This window comes from Ranitomeya variabilis, chromosome 5 (assembly GCF_051348905.1).
Source record: "Ranitomeya variabilis isolate aRanVar5 chromosome 5, aRanVar5.hap1, whole genome shotgun sequence".
Taxonomy (NCBI): domain Eukaryota; kingdom Metazoa; phylum Chordata; class Amphibia; order Anura; family Dendrobatidae; genus Ranitomeya; species Ranitomeya variabilis.
Window position 1 is genome coordinate 138,900,240 of NC_135236.1, and position 18,803 is coordinate 138,919,042.

General features: G+C 45.6%; 1 protein-coding gene across 2 annotated transcripts in view; it reads right to left on the reverse strand.

Moving 5' to 3' along the window:
• Nucleotides 1-1,330: 1,330 nt before the first annotated feature.
• The window catches only part of ARRDC4 (arrestin domain containing 4), a 96,424-nt gene continuing 78,951 nt past the window's right edge, over nt 1,331-18,803 (reverse strand). The window contains exons 8-9 of one of the 2 annotated variants that reach the window (XR_013215631.1): nt 2,526-2,824; nt 1,331-2,426 (exon numbers count right to left, since the gene is read on the reverse strand). Coding sequence is in view for 1 of the 2 variants with exons in the window: in XM_077263400.1 (XP_077119515.1) it covers nt 2,394-2,426 (33 nt within the window). In the remaining variant the exon portion in view is untranslated. The remainder of the gene's footprint in view (nt 2,427-2,525; nt 2,825-18,803) is intronic. The other variant, XM_077263400.1, reaches the window with a different exon arrangement.

The window sequence follows — 18,803 nt, forward strand, 5'->3', positions numbered from 1 at the left end:
CGATGGGTTGGCATGACAACCAGAGGTCTCCAGCAGACCTCTTTGGTTGTCATGGCTGGATTGCTATAAGTTCAAATCACTCCCCTTTTGCCCCATTCAAAATGAAACAATAGAAAAATCAAACACACATATTTGGCATCGGCGCATTCAGAATCATTCGATCTATCAATATAAAAAAGAATTAACCTGATCACTAAATGGTGTAATGAGAAAAAAGTCAAAACGCCAGAATTACTTTTTTTGGTCACCGCAACATTGCATTAAAATGCAATAATGGGTGATCAAAAGATTGTATCGGCATCAAAATGGTATCTTTACAAACATCAGATCGGCACACAAAAAATAAGCCTACACCCAAGCCGAGATCACAAAAAATGTCATGGGTATCGGAAAATGGTGCATTTTTTTTAACAAACTTTGGATTTTTTTTCACCGCTTAGATAAAAAAAAACCTTGTCTATGAATTTTAATGACCTGGAGAATCATAATGTCAGGTCAGTTTTAGCATTTAGTGAACATATTAAAAGAAAAAACAATTGTAATTAGTAAAGAATTGCACTTTTTTTTGCAATTTCACCGTACTTTGAACTTTTTCCCATTTTTCAGTACACGATATGTTAAAAGCAATGGTGTGGTTCAAAAGTACAACTCGTCCCACAGAAATCAAGCCCTCACATGGCCATATTGACCAAAAAATAAAAAAAAGCTATGGCTCTGGGCAGAAGGGGAGCAAAAACGAGAATACCTCCGGTCATGAAGGGGATAAGTATCTGCCCATTTTACATGATTGGCAGCTCTTCTGCTGAAAAATCGTACTGCTCAGTGCAAGCTGCAGCTGTAAGTCAGGCTAAGTGAATGGAAAGAGTTTCAAAACGGATTATGCAACTATTCAAAGAGAGTTTGTATTATGAAATCAGATGAGAGATCTGTTTTGAAAATTACAGTCTCCATGGTATCTTCAAAAAAAAAATATTGTTGACACATTGCATAATTTCCCTTTTTTTTTGCTGCTCGGCAGGTCAGATGCCTTACACTATATTTTCCCTGATAAGCATTGCATCTTATGCTGCCTAATATGAAATGGGTAGGATTTCTGACGTGGCCATCCATTCTGCTGTACTTTTGCAAACGATCTGCATTTACTTTATAAATACAGATATAATTTTCATTAAAGGGAACCTGTCAGGAGGATTGTGCACAGTAACCTACAGACACTGTCAGATTGGCGCCATTATACTGATTAAAATGATACCTGTGGGCGGCCTGTGGGGTCTCCATGAGGTGCTCTGCTTAGCTAATCATAATGAAGACTGCTGACAGGTCACTGATCCCTCACTAACCTGCTCCCTAGTTTACATAATGAATATTATATATACATGTTGAAAAAAAAACCCTTCTGCAGGCAGGCGCCAGCGTAATCGCATGTGTAATGTGCATATAATTATTATGGTTGAGGTTATCCTGATATAAAAAAAAATCCATTTGAAAATGGTGCCCGCTGAATCTGCGCAGTAGGAGCTATCGGTGTAGATAGAGGTGATCCGATTGCTGCTACTGTGCAAGTGCCGGTGGCGCCATCTTGCTAGAGAAAAAAAACTTTCCTCCGAAGTTGGCACATGCCTGCAGAAGGTTTTTTATTTTTTTCAGTATGTATATATAATATTCATTATGTTAACTAGGGGGCAGGTCACTGAGGGATCAGTGACCTGTCAGAAGCCATACACATGAATACCTAATCAGGGCACCACATGAAGACCCCCCACAGGCCCAACCCAGAGAACAAGCATATCATTAACTTAAAACTGAAAATAAAGATTAAACAACAACCACAAGACAGATTTCATCACCCAGTTATTATTTTAATTATTATAACAGCACCGACCTGACACTGTCTGTGGGTTACTGTGCACAATCCTGCTGACAGGTTCCATTTAAATATTTTTTCATTCATTTTGCCTAATATTTCAGCTCCAATAAATTGTACAGCGTGGGCCATTTATATGGATACACCTGGGTGGGCCATTTATAAAGTTGCATCCAAAATGACCGACTTCAAAATGGCGGCCATGGTTACCACCTATTTTGAAAGATTTTACCTCTCCCATATACTAATGTGCCACAAACAGGAAGTTGACCTCACCAACCATTCCCATTTCATTTAGGTGTATCCATATACACGACCCATCCAGGTGCATCCATATAAATGGCCCACCCTGTACATTGTGCAGGGGCTCTATAGCATGTTTAATTCATAGCGCGCCTCACAGTTTTGTTTAACTCCTGCTACATCTTTAACATTATCAACACTTGTTGAACAAAGAACTATGAAAATATTCGTAAAAAGATTTAGAATGATGGCTTTGTCCCTTTAGGATGAATGAGGCATTGCTTTTTTATCCAGTGTGATTTTCGGGATAAGGATCCACCTGTGTAGACAAAATTTAAAACAAAAATAATGCAAAAAAATATAAGATTGAGCTATACAGAAACTATTCACACTTAAAGGCATCTTCCACACAACATACATTTATCATGTAATCACAGCATAGGTGATAAATGTTCACTGGGTTCCATATCACTAAGGGTAACATCCAAGGGGCTGTGTAATACGCCTGGGTTCGAAGCCTTGAGCCTCTGCTTTGTGGTCAGCTTCTTACAGCAAATAAACCTTTTTTCCGCGTGTTTAGATAATAGGGTAATCGGTGTTTTCATTTACTCATCTGTCTGCCGAATCACCTTTCGGATATATACTTTATAAATTTCTCCCTGCTGGTATTTCCTGCAGGTGATCGTCTCATTTGGATGTCCAGCCATACTATATACACTGCTCAAAACAAATAAAGGGAACACTTAAACAACAGAATATAACTCAGAGTAAATCAAACTTCTGTGAAATCAAACTGTCCACTTAGGAAGCAACACTGTTTGACAATCAATTTCACATGCTGTTGTGCAAATGGAATAGACAACAGATGGAAATTATTGGCAATTATCAAGACACACTCAGTAAAGGAGTGGTTCTGCAGGTGGGGACCACTGACCACATCTTAACCCCTTAACGACCGCCGATACGCCTTTTAACGGCGGCCGCTAAGGGTACTTAAACCACAGCGCCGTTAATTAACGGCGCTGTGGAAAAAGTGAATAGCGCCCCCCAGAGTCGGATTTTCTCTGGGGTCTCGGTTGCCGAGGGTAGCCGAGACCCCAGAGAACATGATTCGGGGGGTTTTTACCGACCCCCGAGTTGCGATCGCCGGTAATTAACCGTTTACCGGCGGTCGCAACAAAAAAAAAAAAAAACGCGATTTGCCGTTTAATTTCTCTGTCCTCCGATGTGATCGCACATCGGAGGACAGAGAAATGTGGTCCCCGATGGCCCCCAATAGCCCCCCAATACTTACCTACCTCCCCCGGTGCTCCTCGTGTCTCCCCATGGGCGCCGCCATCTTTTTTCCGGGAAAAAATGGCGGGCGCACGCGCAGTGCGCCCGCCGCCCGGCACCCGGATGTTCTTTGGGGTCTCGGCTGCCGGGGGTAGCCGAGACCCCAAAGAACATGATCGGGGTCGATTTGCACCGACCCCTGCTTTGCGATCGCCGGTAATTAACAGTTTACCGGCGACCGCAAAAAAAAAAAAAAAAAAAAAGCGATCAGTTATTTCTCTGTCCTCTGATGTGATCGCACATCAGAGGACAGAGAAATAGGGGGATTCGGGGACCCTAACATACTCACCCGGGGTCCCTGGGTCCTCTTCTGTCTTCTCCTGCCAGCCGGCTTTTTCATCATGGCGGGCGCATGCGCAGTGCGCCCGCCATCTGCTGCCATCTGCCGGCCGGCAGGAGAAGACAAGTTGGGGCTAAAATTAGGGTTAGGGTTAGGGTTAGAGTTAGGGTTAGGGTTAGAGTTAGGGTTAGGGTTAGGGTTAGGGTTGGGGCTAAATTTAGGGTTAGGGCTAGGGTTAGGGTTAGGCTACTTTCACACTAGCGTTTTTTGGCTTCCGTCGCAATGCGTCGTTGGAGAAAAAACGCATCCTGCAAAAGTGCTTGCAGGATGCGTTTTTTCTCCATTGGCTTGCATTAGCGACGCATTGCGACGGATTGCCACATGTCGCATCCGTCGTGCGACGGATGCGTCGTGCTTCGGCGGACCGTCGACACAAAAAAAACTACATGTAACTTTTTTGTGCGACGTGTCCCACATATTTCAGTGCCACGTGCCACGTATTTAAGTGACACGTGCCACGTATCAAAGTGCCACGTGCCACATATTTCAGTGCCACGTATCAAAGTGCCACGTGCCACGTATCAAAGTGCCACGTGCCACGTATCAAAGTGCCACGTGCCACGTATCAAAGTGCCACGTGCCACATATTTCAGTGCCACGTATCAAAGTGCCACATGCCACGTATCAAAGTGCCACGTGCCACATCTTTCAGTGCCACGTGCCACGTATTTAAGTGACACGTGCCACGTATCAAAGTGCCACGTGCCACATATTTCAGTGCCACGTATCAAAGTGCCACGTGCCACGTGCCACGTATCAAAGTGCCACGTGCCACGTATCAAAGTGCCACGTGCCACGTATTTCAGTGCCACATATTTAAGTGACACGTATCACGTATAAGTGCCACGTGTCACGTATTTAATTGCCACATATTTAAGTGCCACGTATCAAGATTTTCCATGGAGAACAGACACATCCAGAGATATGTCTGCTCTCCACGGCTGCAGCAACACACTGACAGGAGCCATAGTTCCTGTCGGTGTGTCACTGCGCATGCGCGAGCGAGTTTACCGGCGGTCATTGACCCCGGCACTCTCGCTTAACGGCAGTGCTGCGTGGGAAAGTTCAACGCAGCTGTACTGCTGTTAACCGAGACGCCGGAGTCATTGAACTCCGGAACAGTACGCGATACACTGCTAGGAGCTTCGCTCCTGGCAGTGTATCGCCGGAGAGCAGCCGATCGGCGTGGGACACTCGTTTTATGGATTCTGCGGACAGGGAGTATGAATTTGGTTTATTATTTTTGGATTTTTTCCTGGAGGATCGAGGGCTTCGCCTACAAGTGTGCTGTTGGTGAGTATATACTCTGTGTTATATGTTGTATGTACTGTGTGTCATGTATGTGTATTGTGTGTAGGTGTTTTGTGTAACTTTACAATTGTGCTAAGTCGCCGGACACAGGGACAACTCTCCCATCCTAATACCGGATGGGAGTAGTAGTCCCATACGGCGACTTAGCACAATGGTGGCACTAGCGTCGCATGGGGACACACACACGCACACACACGCACACACACACACACAGAAGGACTCCATGCTGCTTCACTGGGGGGCGGGGGCTTCCCTCTTCCTGTCCGACGTCACGTCCGGTCCTGGGTGTCAACCCCTCCGTACAAAGACGCCGACACCCAGGACAAAGGCGCTGTGTGTGGAAGGTAATATGGGGCCCTAGGGGGATACGCAGACACGCCGCTGCGTAAAGAATTGACATGTCAATTCTTTTTACGCCGGCGTGTTTGCAGACAAAAGCGCCGCGTTTTTTTGCGGTGTGTCTGAACGGCAAAGTGAATTTCTCATTCACTTTGCCGGCAGACGAAAATGACATTGCGCATTTTTGAAAAGCGCCCGCAAAATAGCGCTCAAAAATGCGCTATGTCTGAAAGTAGCCTAAGGCTTCTTTCACACTTGCGTCGGTACGGGGCGGTCGCAATGCGTCGGCCCGATGTACCGACGCACGTTGTGAAAATTGTGCACAACGTGGGCAGCGGATGCAGTTTTTCAACGCATCCGCTGCCCAGTCTATGTCCTGGGGAGGAGGGGGCAGAGTTACGGCCACGCATCCGCGGAAATGGCGGACGCGACGTACAAAAAAAAGGTTACATTGAACTTTTTTTGTGACGACGGGGGCTAAAGTTATGGTTAGGGTTGGGGCTAAAGTTAGGGTTGGGGCTAAAGTTAGGGTTAGAGTTGGGATTAGGGTTAGGATTTGGATTAGGGTTGGGATTAGTGTTACGTTTGGGATTAGGGTTGGGATTAGGGTTAGGATTAGGGTTAGGGGTGTGTTGGATTTAGGGTTTTGATTAGGGTTATGGTTAGGGTTGAGATTAGGGCTGTTTTGGGGTTAGGGTTGTGATTATCGTTAGGGTTGTGATTAGGATTATGGATCGGGTTGAGATTAGGGTTAGGGCTGTGTTGGGGTTAGGGTTGGAGTTAGAATTGGGGGGTTTCCACTGTTTAGGTACATCAGGGGGTCTCCAAACACGACAGCCAATTTTGCGCTAAAAAAGTCAAATGGTACTCCCTCCCTTCTGAGCTCTGCCGTGCGCCCAAACAGTGGTTTACCCCCACATATGGGGCATCAGCGTACTCGGGATAAATTGGACAACAACTTTTGGGGTCCAATTTCTCCTGTTACCCTTGTGAAAATAAAAACTTGGGGGCTAAAAATCTTTTTTGTTGGAAAAAAATATATTTTTTTATTTTCACTACTCTGCATTATAAATTTCTGTGAAGCACTTGAGCTTTCAAAGTTCTCACCACATATCTAGATAAGTTCCTTAGGGGGTCTAGTTTCCAAAATTTGGTCACTTGTGGGGGTTTCTACTGTTTAGGTACATTAGGGGTCTGCAAACGCAACATAACGCCCGCAGACAATTCTATCAAAGTCTGCATTGCAAAATGGCGCTCCTTCCCTTCCGAGCTCTGCCGTGCGCCCAAACAGTGGTTTACCCCCACATATGGGGTACCAGCATACTCAGGACAAATTGGACAACAACTTTTGGGGTCCAATTTCTCTTGTTACCCTTGTGAAAATAAAAATTTGGGGGCTAAAAAAATCTTTTTTGTGGGAAAAAAAATATTTTTTATTTTCACTACTCTGCATTATAAACTTCTGTGAAGCACTTGGGCATTCAAAGTTCTCACCACATATCTAGATAAGTTCCTTGGGGGGTCTATTTTCCAAAATGGGGTCACTTGTTGGGGGTTTCTACTGTTTAGGTACATTAGGGGTCTGCAAAGGCAACATAACGCCCGCAGACAATTCTATCAAAGTCTGCATTCCAAAATGGCACTCCTTCCCTTCCGAGCTCTGCCATGCGCCCAAACAGTGGTTTACCCCCACATATGGGGTACCAGCATACTCAGGACAAATTGGACAACAACTTTTGGGGTCCAATTTCTCTTGTTACCCTTGTGAAAATAAAAACTTGGGGGCTAAAAAATCTTTATTGTTAAAAAATATATATTTTTTATTTTCACGACTCTGCATTATAAACTTCTGTGATGCACTTGGGCATTCAAAGTTCTCACTACACATCTAGATAAGTTCCATGGGGGGTCTAGTTTCCAAAATGGGGTCACTTTTGGGGGGTTTCTGCTGTTTAGGCACATCAGGGGCTCTCCAAACGCGACATGGCGTCCGATCTCAATTCCAGTCAATTTTGCATTGAAAAGTCAAATGGCGCTCCTTTGCTTCCGAGCTCAGCCATGCGCCCAAACAGTGGTTTACCCCCACATATGGGGTGTCGGCGTACTCAAGACAAATTGTACAACAGCTTCTGGGGTCCATTTTCTCCTGTTACCCTTGGTAAAATAAAAATTTGGAGGCAAAAAGATCATTTTTGTAGAAAAAATGCGATTTTTTTATTTTCACGGCTCTACGTTATAAACTTCTGTGAAGCACCTGGGGGTTTAAAGTGCTCACCACACATCTAGATAAGTTCCTTAAGGGGTCTAGTTTCCAAAATGGTGTCATATGTGGGGGGTCTCTACTGTTTAGGCACATCAGCGGCTCTCCAAACGTGACATGGCGTCCGATCTCAATTCCAGCCAATTCTACATTGAAAAAGTAAAACGACACTCCTTCTCTTCCAAGCTCTGCGGTGCGCCCAAACAGTGGTTTACCCCCATATATGGGGTATCGACGTACTCAGGAGAAATTGCACAACAACTTTTGTGGTCTAATTTCTCCTGTTACCCTTGTGAAAATAAAAATTTGGGGGCAAAAAGATCATTTTTGTAGAAAAAATGAGATTTTTTATTTTCACGGCTCTACGTTATAAACTTCTGTGAAGCACTTGGGGGTTCAAAGTGCTCACCACACATCTAGATAAGTTCCTTGGGGGGTCTAGTTTCCAAAATGGTATCACTTGTGGGGGGTTTTCACTGTTTAGGCACATCAGGGACTCTCCAAACGCGACATGGCATCCGATCTCAATTCCAGCCAATTCTGCATTGAAAAAGTCAAACGGTGCTCCTTCACTTCCAAGCTCTGCGGTGCGCCCAAACAGTGGTTTACCTCCACATATGGGGTATCGACGTACTCAGGAGAAATTGCACAACAACTTTTGTGGTCTAATTTCTCCTGTTACCCTTGTGAAAATAAAAATTTTGGGGCAAAAAGATCATTTTTGTAGAAAAAATGAGATTTTTTATTTTCACGGCTCTACGTTATAAACTTCTGTGAAGCACTTGGGGGTTCAAAGTGCTCACCACACATCTAGATAAGTTCCTTGGGGGGTCTAGTTTCCAAAATGGTGTCACTTGTGGGGGGTTTCCACTGTTTAGGCACATCAGGGACTCTCCAAACGCGACATGGCATCCGATCTCAATTCCAGCCAATTCTGCATTGAAAAAGTCAAACGGTGCTCCTTCACTTCCAAGCTCTGCGGTGCGCCCAAACAGTGGTTTACCTCCACATATGGGGTATCGACGTACTCAGGAGAAATTGCACAACAACTTTTGTGGTCTAATTTCTCCTGTTACCCTTGTGAAAATAAGAATTTGTGGGCGAAAAAATCATTTTTGTGAAAACAAATGCGATTTTTTATTTTCACGGCTCTACGTTATAAACTTCTGTGAAGCACTTGGGGGTTCAAAGTGCTCACCACACATCTAGATAAGTTCCTTGGGGGGTCTAGTTTCCAAAATGGTGTCACTTGTGGGGGGTTTCCACTGTTTAGGCACATTAGGGGCTCTCCAAACGCGACATGGCGTCCGATCTCAATTCCAGCCAATTCTGCATTGAAACAGTCAAACGGTGCTCCTTCACTTCCAAGCTCTGCGGTGCGCCCAAACAGTGGTTTACCTCCACATATGGGGTATCGGCGTACTCAGGAAAAATTGCACAACAAAATTTGTGGTTAAATTTCTGTTTTTACACTTGTGAAAATTAAAAAAAATGGTTCTGAAGTAAAATGTTTGCAAAAAAAAGTAAAATGTTAATTTTTTTCTTCCACATTGTTTTAGTTCCTGTGAAGTATGTAAAGGGTTAATAAACTTCTTGAATGTGGTTTTGAGCAGCTTGAGGGGTGCAGTTTTTAGAATGGTGTCACACTTGGTTATTTTCTATCATATAGACCCCTCAAAATCACTTCAAAGGTGATGTGGTCCCTAAAAAAAATATGGTGTTGTAAAAATGAGAAATTGCTGGTCAACTTTTAACCCTTATAACTCCCTAACAAAAAAAAAAATTGTTTCCAAAATTGTGCTGATGTAAAGTAGACATGTGAGAAATGTTATTTATTAACTATTTTTTGTGACATATCTCTCTGATTTAAGGGCATAAAAATACAAAGTTTGAAAATTGCAAAATTTTAAAAATTTTCGCCATATTTCCATTTTTTTCATAAATAATCGCAAGTAATATCGAAGAAATGTTACCACTAACTTGAAGTACAACATGTCACGAAAAAACAATCTCAGAATCAGCGGGATCCGATAAAGCGTTCCAGAGTTATAACCTCATAAAGTGACACTGGTCAGAATTGTAAAAATTGGCTCGGTCATTAAGTACCAAATTGGCTCTGTCACTAAGGGGTTAATACCAATGGTTTCTGGCTGATGTTTTGGTCACTTTTGAATGGTTGTGCTTTCACACTCATGGTAGCATGAGAGAGACTTTACAACCCACACAAGTGGCTCAGGTAGTGCAGCTCATCCAGGATGGCACATCAATGCGAGCTGTGGCAAGAAGGTTTGCTGTGTCTGTCAGCGCAGTGTCCAGAGGCAGAGGCCGGAGGTGCTACCAGGAGACAGGCCAGTACACCAGGAGATGTGGAGGGGGCCATAGGAGGGCAACAACCCAGCAGCAGGACCGCTACCTTAGCCTTTGTGCAAGGAGGAACAGGAGGAGCACTGCCAGAGCCCTGCAAAATTACTTCCAGCAGGCCACAAATGTACATGTGTCTGCACAAACGGTTAGAAACCAACTCTATAAGGATGGTCTGAGTGCCCGACGTCCACAGATGGGGGGTTGTGCTCACAGCCCAACACCGTGCAGAATGCTTGTCATTTGCCACAGAACATCAGGATTGACAAACTCACCACTGGCGCCCTGTGCTCTTCACAGATGAAAGCACGTTCACACTGAGCACATGGGACAGACATGACAGAGACTGGAGACACCATGGAGAGCGATCTGCTGCCTGCAACATCCTTCAGCATGGCCGGTTTGGCAGTGGGTCAGTAATGGTGTGGGGTGGCATTTCTTTGGAGGGCCGCACAGCCCTCCATGTGCTCGCCAGAGGTAGCCTGACTGCCATTAGGTACCGAGATGAGATCCTCAGACCTCTTGTGAGACCATATGCTGGTGCGGTTGGCCCTGGGTTCGTCCTAATGCAGGACAATGCCAGACCTCATGTGGCTGGAGTGTGTCAACAGTTCCTGCAAGATGAAGGCATTGAAGCTATGGACTGGTCCTCCCATTCCCAAGACCTGAATCCAATTGAACACATCTGGGACATCATGTCTCGCACCATCCACCAACATCACATTGCACCACAGGCTGTCCAGGAGTTGGCGGATGCTTTAGTCCAGGTCTGGGAGGAGATCCCTCAGGAGACCATCTGCTGCCTCATCAGGAGCATGCCCAGGTGTTGTATGGAGATCATACAGGCACGTGGAGGCCACACACACTACTGAGCATCATTTCCTTGTCTTGAGGCATTTCCACTGAAGTTGGATCAGCCTGTAACTTCATTTTCCACTTTGATTTTGAGCATCATTCCAACTCCAGACCTCCGTGGGATATTAGTTGTGATTTACGTTGATCATTTTTAGGTTTTATTGTTCTCAACACATTCCACTATGTAATGAATAAAGATTTACAACTGGAATATTTCATTCAGTGATATCTAGGATGTGGAATATCTTCTGTTTCTTTTTAGGAAGTAGGCAGCATATATTCTAACAGTACGTACTTAATCCTTTATTTATTTATTTTTTTTGTGGTTTGTTTTACTTCCTGGGATTTGTTTTACTGGGATCTTTCAATTTCAGCACACTTTCCCTTCTGTAGGCAATTTGTACTCTGCTCTGCTCTCCAGTTCCTTCAGAGGAACGTGAGGTGCTCAACGGCTTTTCAAGGAACATTAGTTTGGAGTTGTCATAGTCTAGTCTGTGGTTAGCTTATGCAGGAGCCACTAGGGACTGCAGAGTCAGGATCTCAAGTCTGATCAGGATCCGGCAGGGTCAGCTGCTGTTTTTAGTGTGTTATCCATTTTCTCGAGTGAGTTGCTGCACTATTATAACAGGCTGTTTCAACAGAGTTGCAGGGCAAATGCTCGATTACCTCTACATTCAATCTCTTCCTCATTGTGAGACCACAGGTGACTTGTGATCCTTTTTTAATTGAGCAATAACAATCAGGAATTTTTAGTCTATCCATAAGTATATATACTCATGCCCCTCTGAGAGGGCATCTTGGTTGGCCTGTGTCTAATGAAATCTTACAGAAAGTATATTAGACGTGTGTGTATCAATTACTCCTGTATCTCATTCTGTACTAGTAAGTAATAAAATCTTGCTTTCACTCAGGTTAATGGTGTGTTACAAGATTTGAAATCATATGACCAGAGTAGATTTTCATCCTCAAGAAGTAAACAATAATTGTGCCTATTTAATGTTTGCAAGCAAAACACTTAAAGCCCTAAGAACCGATACAGAAAGTATGTTGGAAACTGTATAATTATATAGTACTAGATGGCAGCCCGATTCTAAAGAATCGGGAGTCTAGAATCCATATATACTTTATTTATTCAAATGTAAGAATAATACAATTAATAAATAGTAAGAAAGAACAAAAAATGGCTGCACTCACCAGCTCTTGACAATTCTTGTTATTTAAGGTACAGTTACACAGGATCCATGAACATGCTTATGAGGGGAGTGATGAAAGACATCAGACAACAACTTTGCGTGTTGTGGCAAATGCCACAACAACGGTTCTTTGCTTAAGAACAATAATGTAAATAATAAATAATATGTATCAATAACTATGTATATTGGTATGTTCTTTCTTGGCACAAATTGCAGGAAGTAGTATTCTAGGCAATTATATATTAGATGGGCATTTCCTGAAGGAAATACATGGTGCTTGAACAGCGCTACCAGCTTTACAGCAGCACTTTTCACACACGGGACTGGGGGGCGCGCTTACTTTTGCACCCGGGGCCGGGGGCGCGCTTACTTTTGCACCTGGGGGCGCACTTACTTTTGCACCCGGGGGCGCACTTACTTTTGCACCCGGGGGCGCACTTACTTTTGCACCCGGGGGCGCACTTACTTTTGCACCCGGGGGCGCACTTACTTTTGGGGCCGCACTTACTTTTGGTGGGCGGGGCTCCTCGGCCTCCGATTTGGTTGGTGGGGCCCCTCGTCCTCCGATTTGGTGGGTGGGGACCCTCGGCCTCCGATTTGGTGGGCGGGGACCGGCCTCCGATTTGGTGGGCGGGGACCCTCGGCCTCCGATTTGGTGGGCGGGGACCCTCGACCTCCGATTTGGTGGGCGGGGACCCTCGGCCTCCGCTTTGGTGGGCGGGGCCCCTCGGCCTCCGATTTGGTGGGCGGGGTCCCTCGGCCTCCGCTTTGGTTGGCGGGGCCCCACGGCCTCCGATTTGGTGGGCGGGGTCCCTCTGCCTCCGCTTTGGTGGGCGGGGCCGCTCGGCCTTCGATTTGGTGGGCGGGGCTCCTCGGCCTCCGATTTGGTTGGTGGGGCCCCTCGGCCTCCGATTTGGTGGGCGGGGACCCTCGGCCTCCGATTTGGTGGGCGGGGACCCTCGGCCTCCGATTTGGTGGGCGGGGACCCTCGGCCTCCGATTTGGTGGGCGGGGACCCTCGGCCTCCGATTTGGTGGGCGGGGACCCTCGGCCTCCGATTTGGTGGGCGGGGACCCTCGGCCTCCGATTTGGTGGGCGGGGCCCCTCGGCCTCCGATGTGGTGGTCGGGGCCCCTCGGCCTCCGCTTTGGTGGGCGGGGCCGGGCCCCTCGGCCTCCGCTTTGGTGGGCGGGGCCGCTCGGCCTTTGATTTGGTGGGCGGGGCTCCTCGGCCTCCGATTTGGTTGGCGGGGCCCCTCGGCCTCCGATTTGGTTGGCGGGGCCCCTCGGCCTCCGATTTGGTGTGTGCTCTGCCTGGGGCCACTGTGCTCTGCCTGGGGCCCCATATGCTGCCTGGGGCCCCTGTGCTCTGCCTGGGGCCACTGTGCTCTGCCTGGGGCCCCATATGCTGCCTGGGGCCACTGTGCTCTGCCTGGGGCCCCATATGCTGCCTGGGGCCCCTGTGCTCTGCCTGGGGCCCCATATGCTGCCTGGGGCCCCTGTGCTCTGCCTGGGGCCCCATATGCTGCCTGGGGCCCCTGTGCTCTTGCTGGGGCCCCTGTGCTCTGCCTGGGGCCCCATGTTCTGCCTGGGGCCCCTGTGCTCTGCCTGGGGCCACTGTGCTCTGCCTGGGGCCCCATATGCTGCCTGGGGCCCCTGTGCTCTGCCTGGGACCACTGTGCTCTGCCTGGGGCCCCATATGCTGCCTGGGGCCCCTGTGATCTGCCTGGGGCCCCATATGCTGCCTGGGGCCCCTGTGCTCTGCCTGGGGCCACTGTGCTCTGCCTGGGGCCCCATAGGCTGCCTGGGGCCCCTGTGCTCTGCCTGGGACCACTGTGCTCTGCCTGGGGCCCCATATGCTGCCTGGGGCCCCTGTGCTCTGCCTGGGGCCACTGTGCTCTGCCTGGGGCCCCATATGCTGCCTGGGGCCCCTGTGCTCTGCCTGGGTGTAGGACACTGGTGACGTCACTTATCTCCGGACATTAGCTCCGGACATTAGCTCCGGACATTATCGCCGGACATTAGCTCCGGACAAAGCCACGGAAGTTGGCACAAATTGCAGGAAGTAGTATTCTAGGCAATTATATATTAGATAAGTGTATAAATGGTAATGCAGTGTATTTATAAAAACAGTCGAATAATTAAAAAAGGAACCTGTCAGAAAAAAAAAAAATAGAATAAAATGCTATATACCCGCAGTTAGAGTGGTAACCTCCAGGAAAATACTGTTTTAAACATGTTTAGGAATCTAACTGGAAGTGCGGCTGCAGGGAGAAAGTGAAGTTATAGCCTCCTGGCAGCTGCTCACGCTGAGACTGTCCTTAATCCGTGCTCATTACAAAGTGAATGTGTTTACTGCTCCTTAACTGACACCCTGTTCAGCACCATGTAGCAGAGCAGGATCTCAGTCAAAGAGCAGGTGAAGTTATTACAGCACAATCATTGTGCAGTGAATGCTGACTGTTAGCTGATCAGCTGCCTGGAAATGAGCACCTGCAGGAAGAATATAACTTCAATTAGACTGCTGCACAAGTTAAAAGGGAGTCTGTCAGCACAAAATGACTGCACAAAGCACAGATACTCAGTGGCACCCTTGGTGTGGCAAATCATTTAAAGGAACGTCTAGAGAAGCTGAAAAGGCACCAGCCCCAGCATATGGTGGTAGTAACAGTCTTCAAAACTCTGTCTTGCAGAGCAATATGCCATGCATCATATCTATCGGTGGAACTCACATTAGAATTTCAAATCATGCATCCAGAAAAAAGTGAAAAGCCGAAAGGAGTGTGCAGGAGAGAAACAGAGAGCGACATTAAGCATAGCTGTGTGACACAGCCGTCATTCTCTGCTTTCCTCCTGCACATTTTGGTTGTATGTACATGCGCTGAGTTCAGGCTGTTACACCAGCGTGGTTGACAATATTGAAGTTGTTCAAAGCCTGTTTCAACTGGCAATGTGTTGCCGAGAACAATGATTTTTGTTCCAACATAAACAAGCAAAACACTCGATGAATAGGCAGCATTTTCCTGGTTTAGTATAATACACCCAATAGTGCTCCATATAGTGTAATGCACACCCCATAGTCCTCCATATAGTATAATGTGCCCCATAGTCCTCATATAGAGTTGAAACTAGAAGTTTATATACACTATATAAAAAGACACATATGCATGTTTTTCCCAATATCTGACATGAAATCAGAATAAACCTTTCCTGCATTAGGTCAATTAGGATTACCAAAATTATTATTTGCCAAAATGCCAGAATAATGAGAGAGAGAGAGAGAGAGAGAGAGAGAGAGAGAAAGAGAAAATGTTTTAAGACATTTTTATCATTTACTGTAAAGTCAAAAGTTTACATACACTAAAATTACTATGTCTTTAAACAATTCTGAACTGCTCATATGATGATGTCATGTGTTTGGAAGCTTCCCATAATTTTTTTTGGCAACATCTGAGTTAATTAAAGACACACCTGAGGATGTATTTTAATGCACACCTGAAACACACTGCTTCTTTGTGTAGCATCATGGGGAAGTCTCAAGAAATCAGCCATGATATCATGAAGAGAATTGTGGACTTGCACAAGTCTGATTCATCTTTGGGTACAATTTCAAGATACCTGAAGGGGCCTCATTCATCTGTACAAACAATTATAATCAAGTACAAACAAGATGGGAATGTCCAGCCATCATACCGCCCAGGAAGGAGATGGTTTCTGTGTTACAGAGATGAACGTGCTTTGGTCCGACATGTGCATATCAACCCAAGGACAAAAGCAAAAGACCTTGTAAAGATGAAACAGGTACTGTATCAACATGGGCTGAAACGCCAATCTATCAGATAGAAGCCATTACTTCAAAAGAAACATAAAAAAGCCAGATTAATGTTTGCAAATGCACACAGGGAGTCAGGACAAAGACCTTAATTTTTGGTGACATGTCCTGTAGTCTGATGAATCTAAAACTGAACTTTTTGGGCATAATGACCATCATCACATTTGGAGGAAAAAGGGAGAAGCTTGGAAGCCTAAGAACACCATCCCAACTGTAAAACACGGGGGTGGCAGCATCATGTTGTGGGGTTGTGTTGCTGCAGGAGGGACTGGTGCACTTCACAAAATAGAAGGCATCATGAGAAAAGAAGATTATGTGGCAATACTAAAGCAACATCTCAAGACACCAGCCAGAAAGATAAAGCTTTGGCGCAAATGGGTCTTCCAAATGGACAATGACCTGAAGCATACTGCCAAAATGGTATAAAAGTGGCTTAAGGATAACAAAGTCATTGTTTTGGAGTGGCCATCACAAAGCCTTGATCTCAATCCTATTAAAAATTTATGGGCCAAGCTGAAAAGGCAGGTGTGAGCAAGGCGGCCTACAAACCTGGATCAGTTACACCAGTTTTGTCAGGAGGACCAAATTCCGACCAACTATTGTGAGAAGGTTGTGGAAGGATATCCCAAGCGTTTGACCCAAGTCATTCAGTTTAAGGGCAATGGTACCAAATACTAATGAAATGTATGTAAACTTTTCACTTTGCAGTAAGTAATAAAAATACATTAAAACATTCTCTCTCTCATTATTCTGACATTTGGCAAATATTAATAATTATGGTAATCCTAATTGACCTGAAATGGGAAAGGTTTATTCTGATTTCATGTCAGATATTGAGAAAAACATGCATATGTGTCTTTTTCTATAGTATATGTAAACTTCTAGTTTCAACTGTAGTATATGTTCCCCATATCCTCCCTATAGTATAATGTATTCCCCATAGTCCTCAATATAGTATAATGCATCCCATCGTCCTCCATATTGTATAATGCACCCCATAGTCCTTGATACAGTATAATTCAGCCCCCATATAGTAAATATATTATATGCACACCATAATCCTCAATAGAGTATAATGCTATTGCCCCGCAGCGTAAAATGCAGCCAGACAAGTATAATGCAGCCTCCCCAAGTATAATGCAGCCCCCCTAGTATAATGCAGCTCCACGAAGGTTAATGCAGCCTCCTTATAGAGTAGAATGCAGCCTCCTCATAGAGTAGAATGCAGCCCCCTAGAGTAGAATGCAGACCCCTCACACACACACACATACACACACAGTGCATAATGAAACCACACAGTCCTGCAGTATTATAAAACTAAATGAATACAATACTTATTTCTCCTGTCCCCCCACTGCTCTGGCTTCTACAGAGTGTCTCATCAGTTCCACTGTTGGCACAGCTTGGCACGCAATGAAGTGACATCATCGTGTACCTGCTGCGCCAGTGGGGGAATGATGGAAGAGGAAGCGTCATCTGCCGCTCAGGCCCCATAGCGGCCACATGGTGTGCCGCTGTTAGCGGCATGAAACTGGCTGGGGGCTCCAGGGGTAGCGAGGGCTCTAGCCAGATGCCTAGTCGGCCTGCCCCCAATGCTGGCCCTGAGGACAGGAACACTTTTTTAAACATATCCTATTGTGGAACTTCTTATTATTCCAAGATCTATTGATTAAAATGTACTTTTTTTTGTGGCACAACCCTTTTAAGTGCACCTTCCCACCTGCTTGTTTTCCATCCATCCCCACCGTTCTCTGGCTCTATAAAGCCAGAGCTGTCAAAGAAGAGGAGAGGAGGGTGGAGATAAAGGGAAAACAAGTAGGTGGTAAGGTGGACTTAAATGTCTGGCCACACCAAGAGTACCCCTGAGTGCTTGTACTTGGTTTGAATAGTCATTTTATGCTGACAGACTCCCTTTTTAAACTGTATTTACATGCGGTATATCACTAAATATTTTTCTTTTGCAGACAGTTTCCTTTGGAAAATGACTACTCCAGTGAATTTTTCTTTTTTTCTCATGTGCTAGACATCATGCATGTGACTGTAACACTGGTCAACACAAAAAAAATCATCAGCAAAGGTAATATGTCTAGTGATGAGCGAGTGTAGTCGTTGCTCGGGTTTTCCCGAGCACGCTCGGGTGACCTCCGAGTATTTATGACTGCTCGGAGATTAAGTTCTCATCGCTGCAGCTGAATGATTTACAGCTATTAGCCAGGCTGAGTACATGTGGGGGTTGCCTGGTTGCTAGGGAATCCCCATATGTAATCAAGCAGGCTAGTAGCTGCAAATCATTCAGCTGCTGTAGTGAAAACAATCTCCGAGCACTAAAAAATACTCGGAGACCACCCGAGCGTGCTCGGGAAAACCCGAGCAACGAGTACATTCGCTCATCACTAAATTTGTCTGTTTCATGGAGTTTGATGTGCTGATTCCAAAAATATGCTTAGTTTTGCATAAAGTTTCTGAGACAGAAGTACTTTTGTTATTACATGATTTCTGCATTTTCAACGTATGTGGGGTTTTCCTATGTTATTCCCATTTCTTTTCTTGACTTACTTAATTGTGAATTTTCTTACAGGGACAACATCAGTTAGGGTATGTTTCCACGTTCATTATTTGCTGCGGATTGGATGCTGCGTACAGCTGCAGTGTTCCATCCGCAGCGGCCAGATGTTACAGCATAGTGGATGGTATTTTATGAAATCCCATCTCCACTATGTGTTCAAAGATGCAGGTTACAGACCTGCGTATACGGACATGCGGCATGTCTTTCCAGACCGTAGCATGTCGATGTGGAGATGCTCAGTTACAGCAGCGTAAATTGCCCAAAGACTATCATTAGATGCGGTAAAACCACATCATCTTTATAGTCA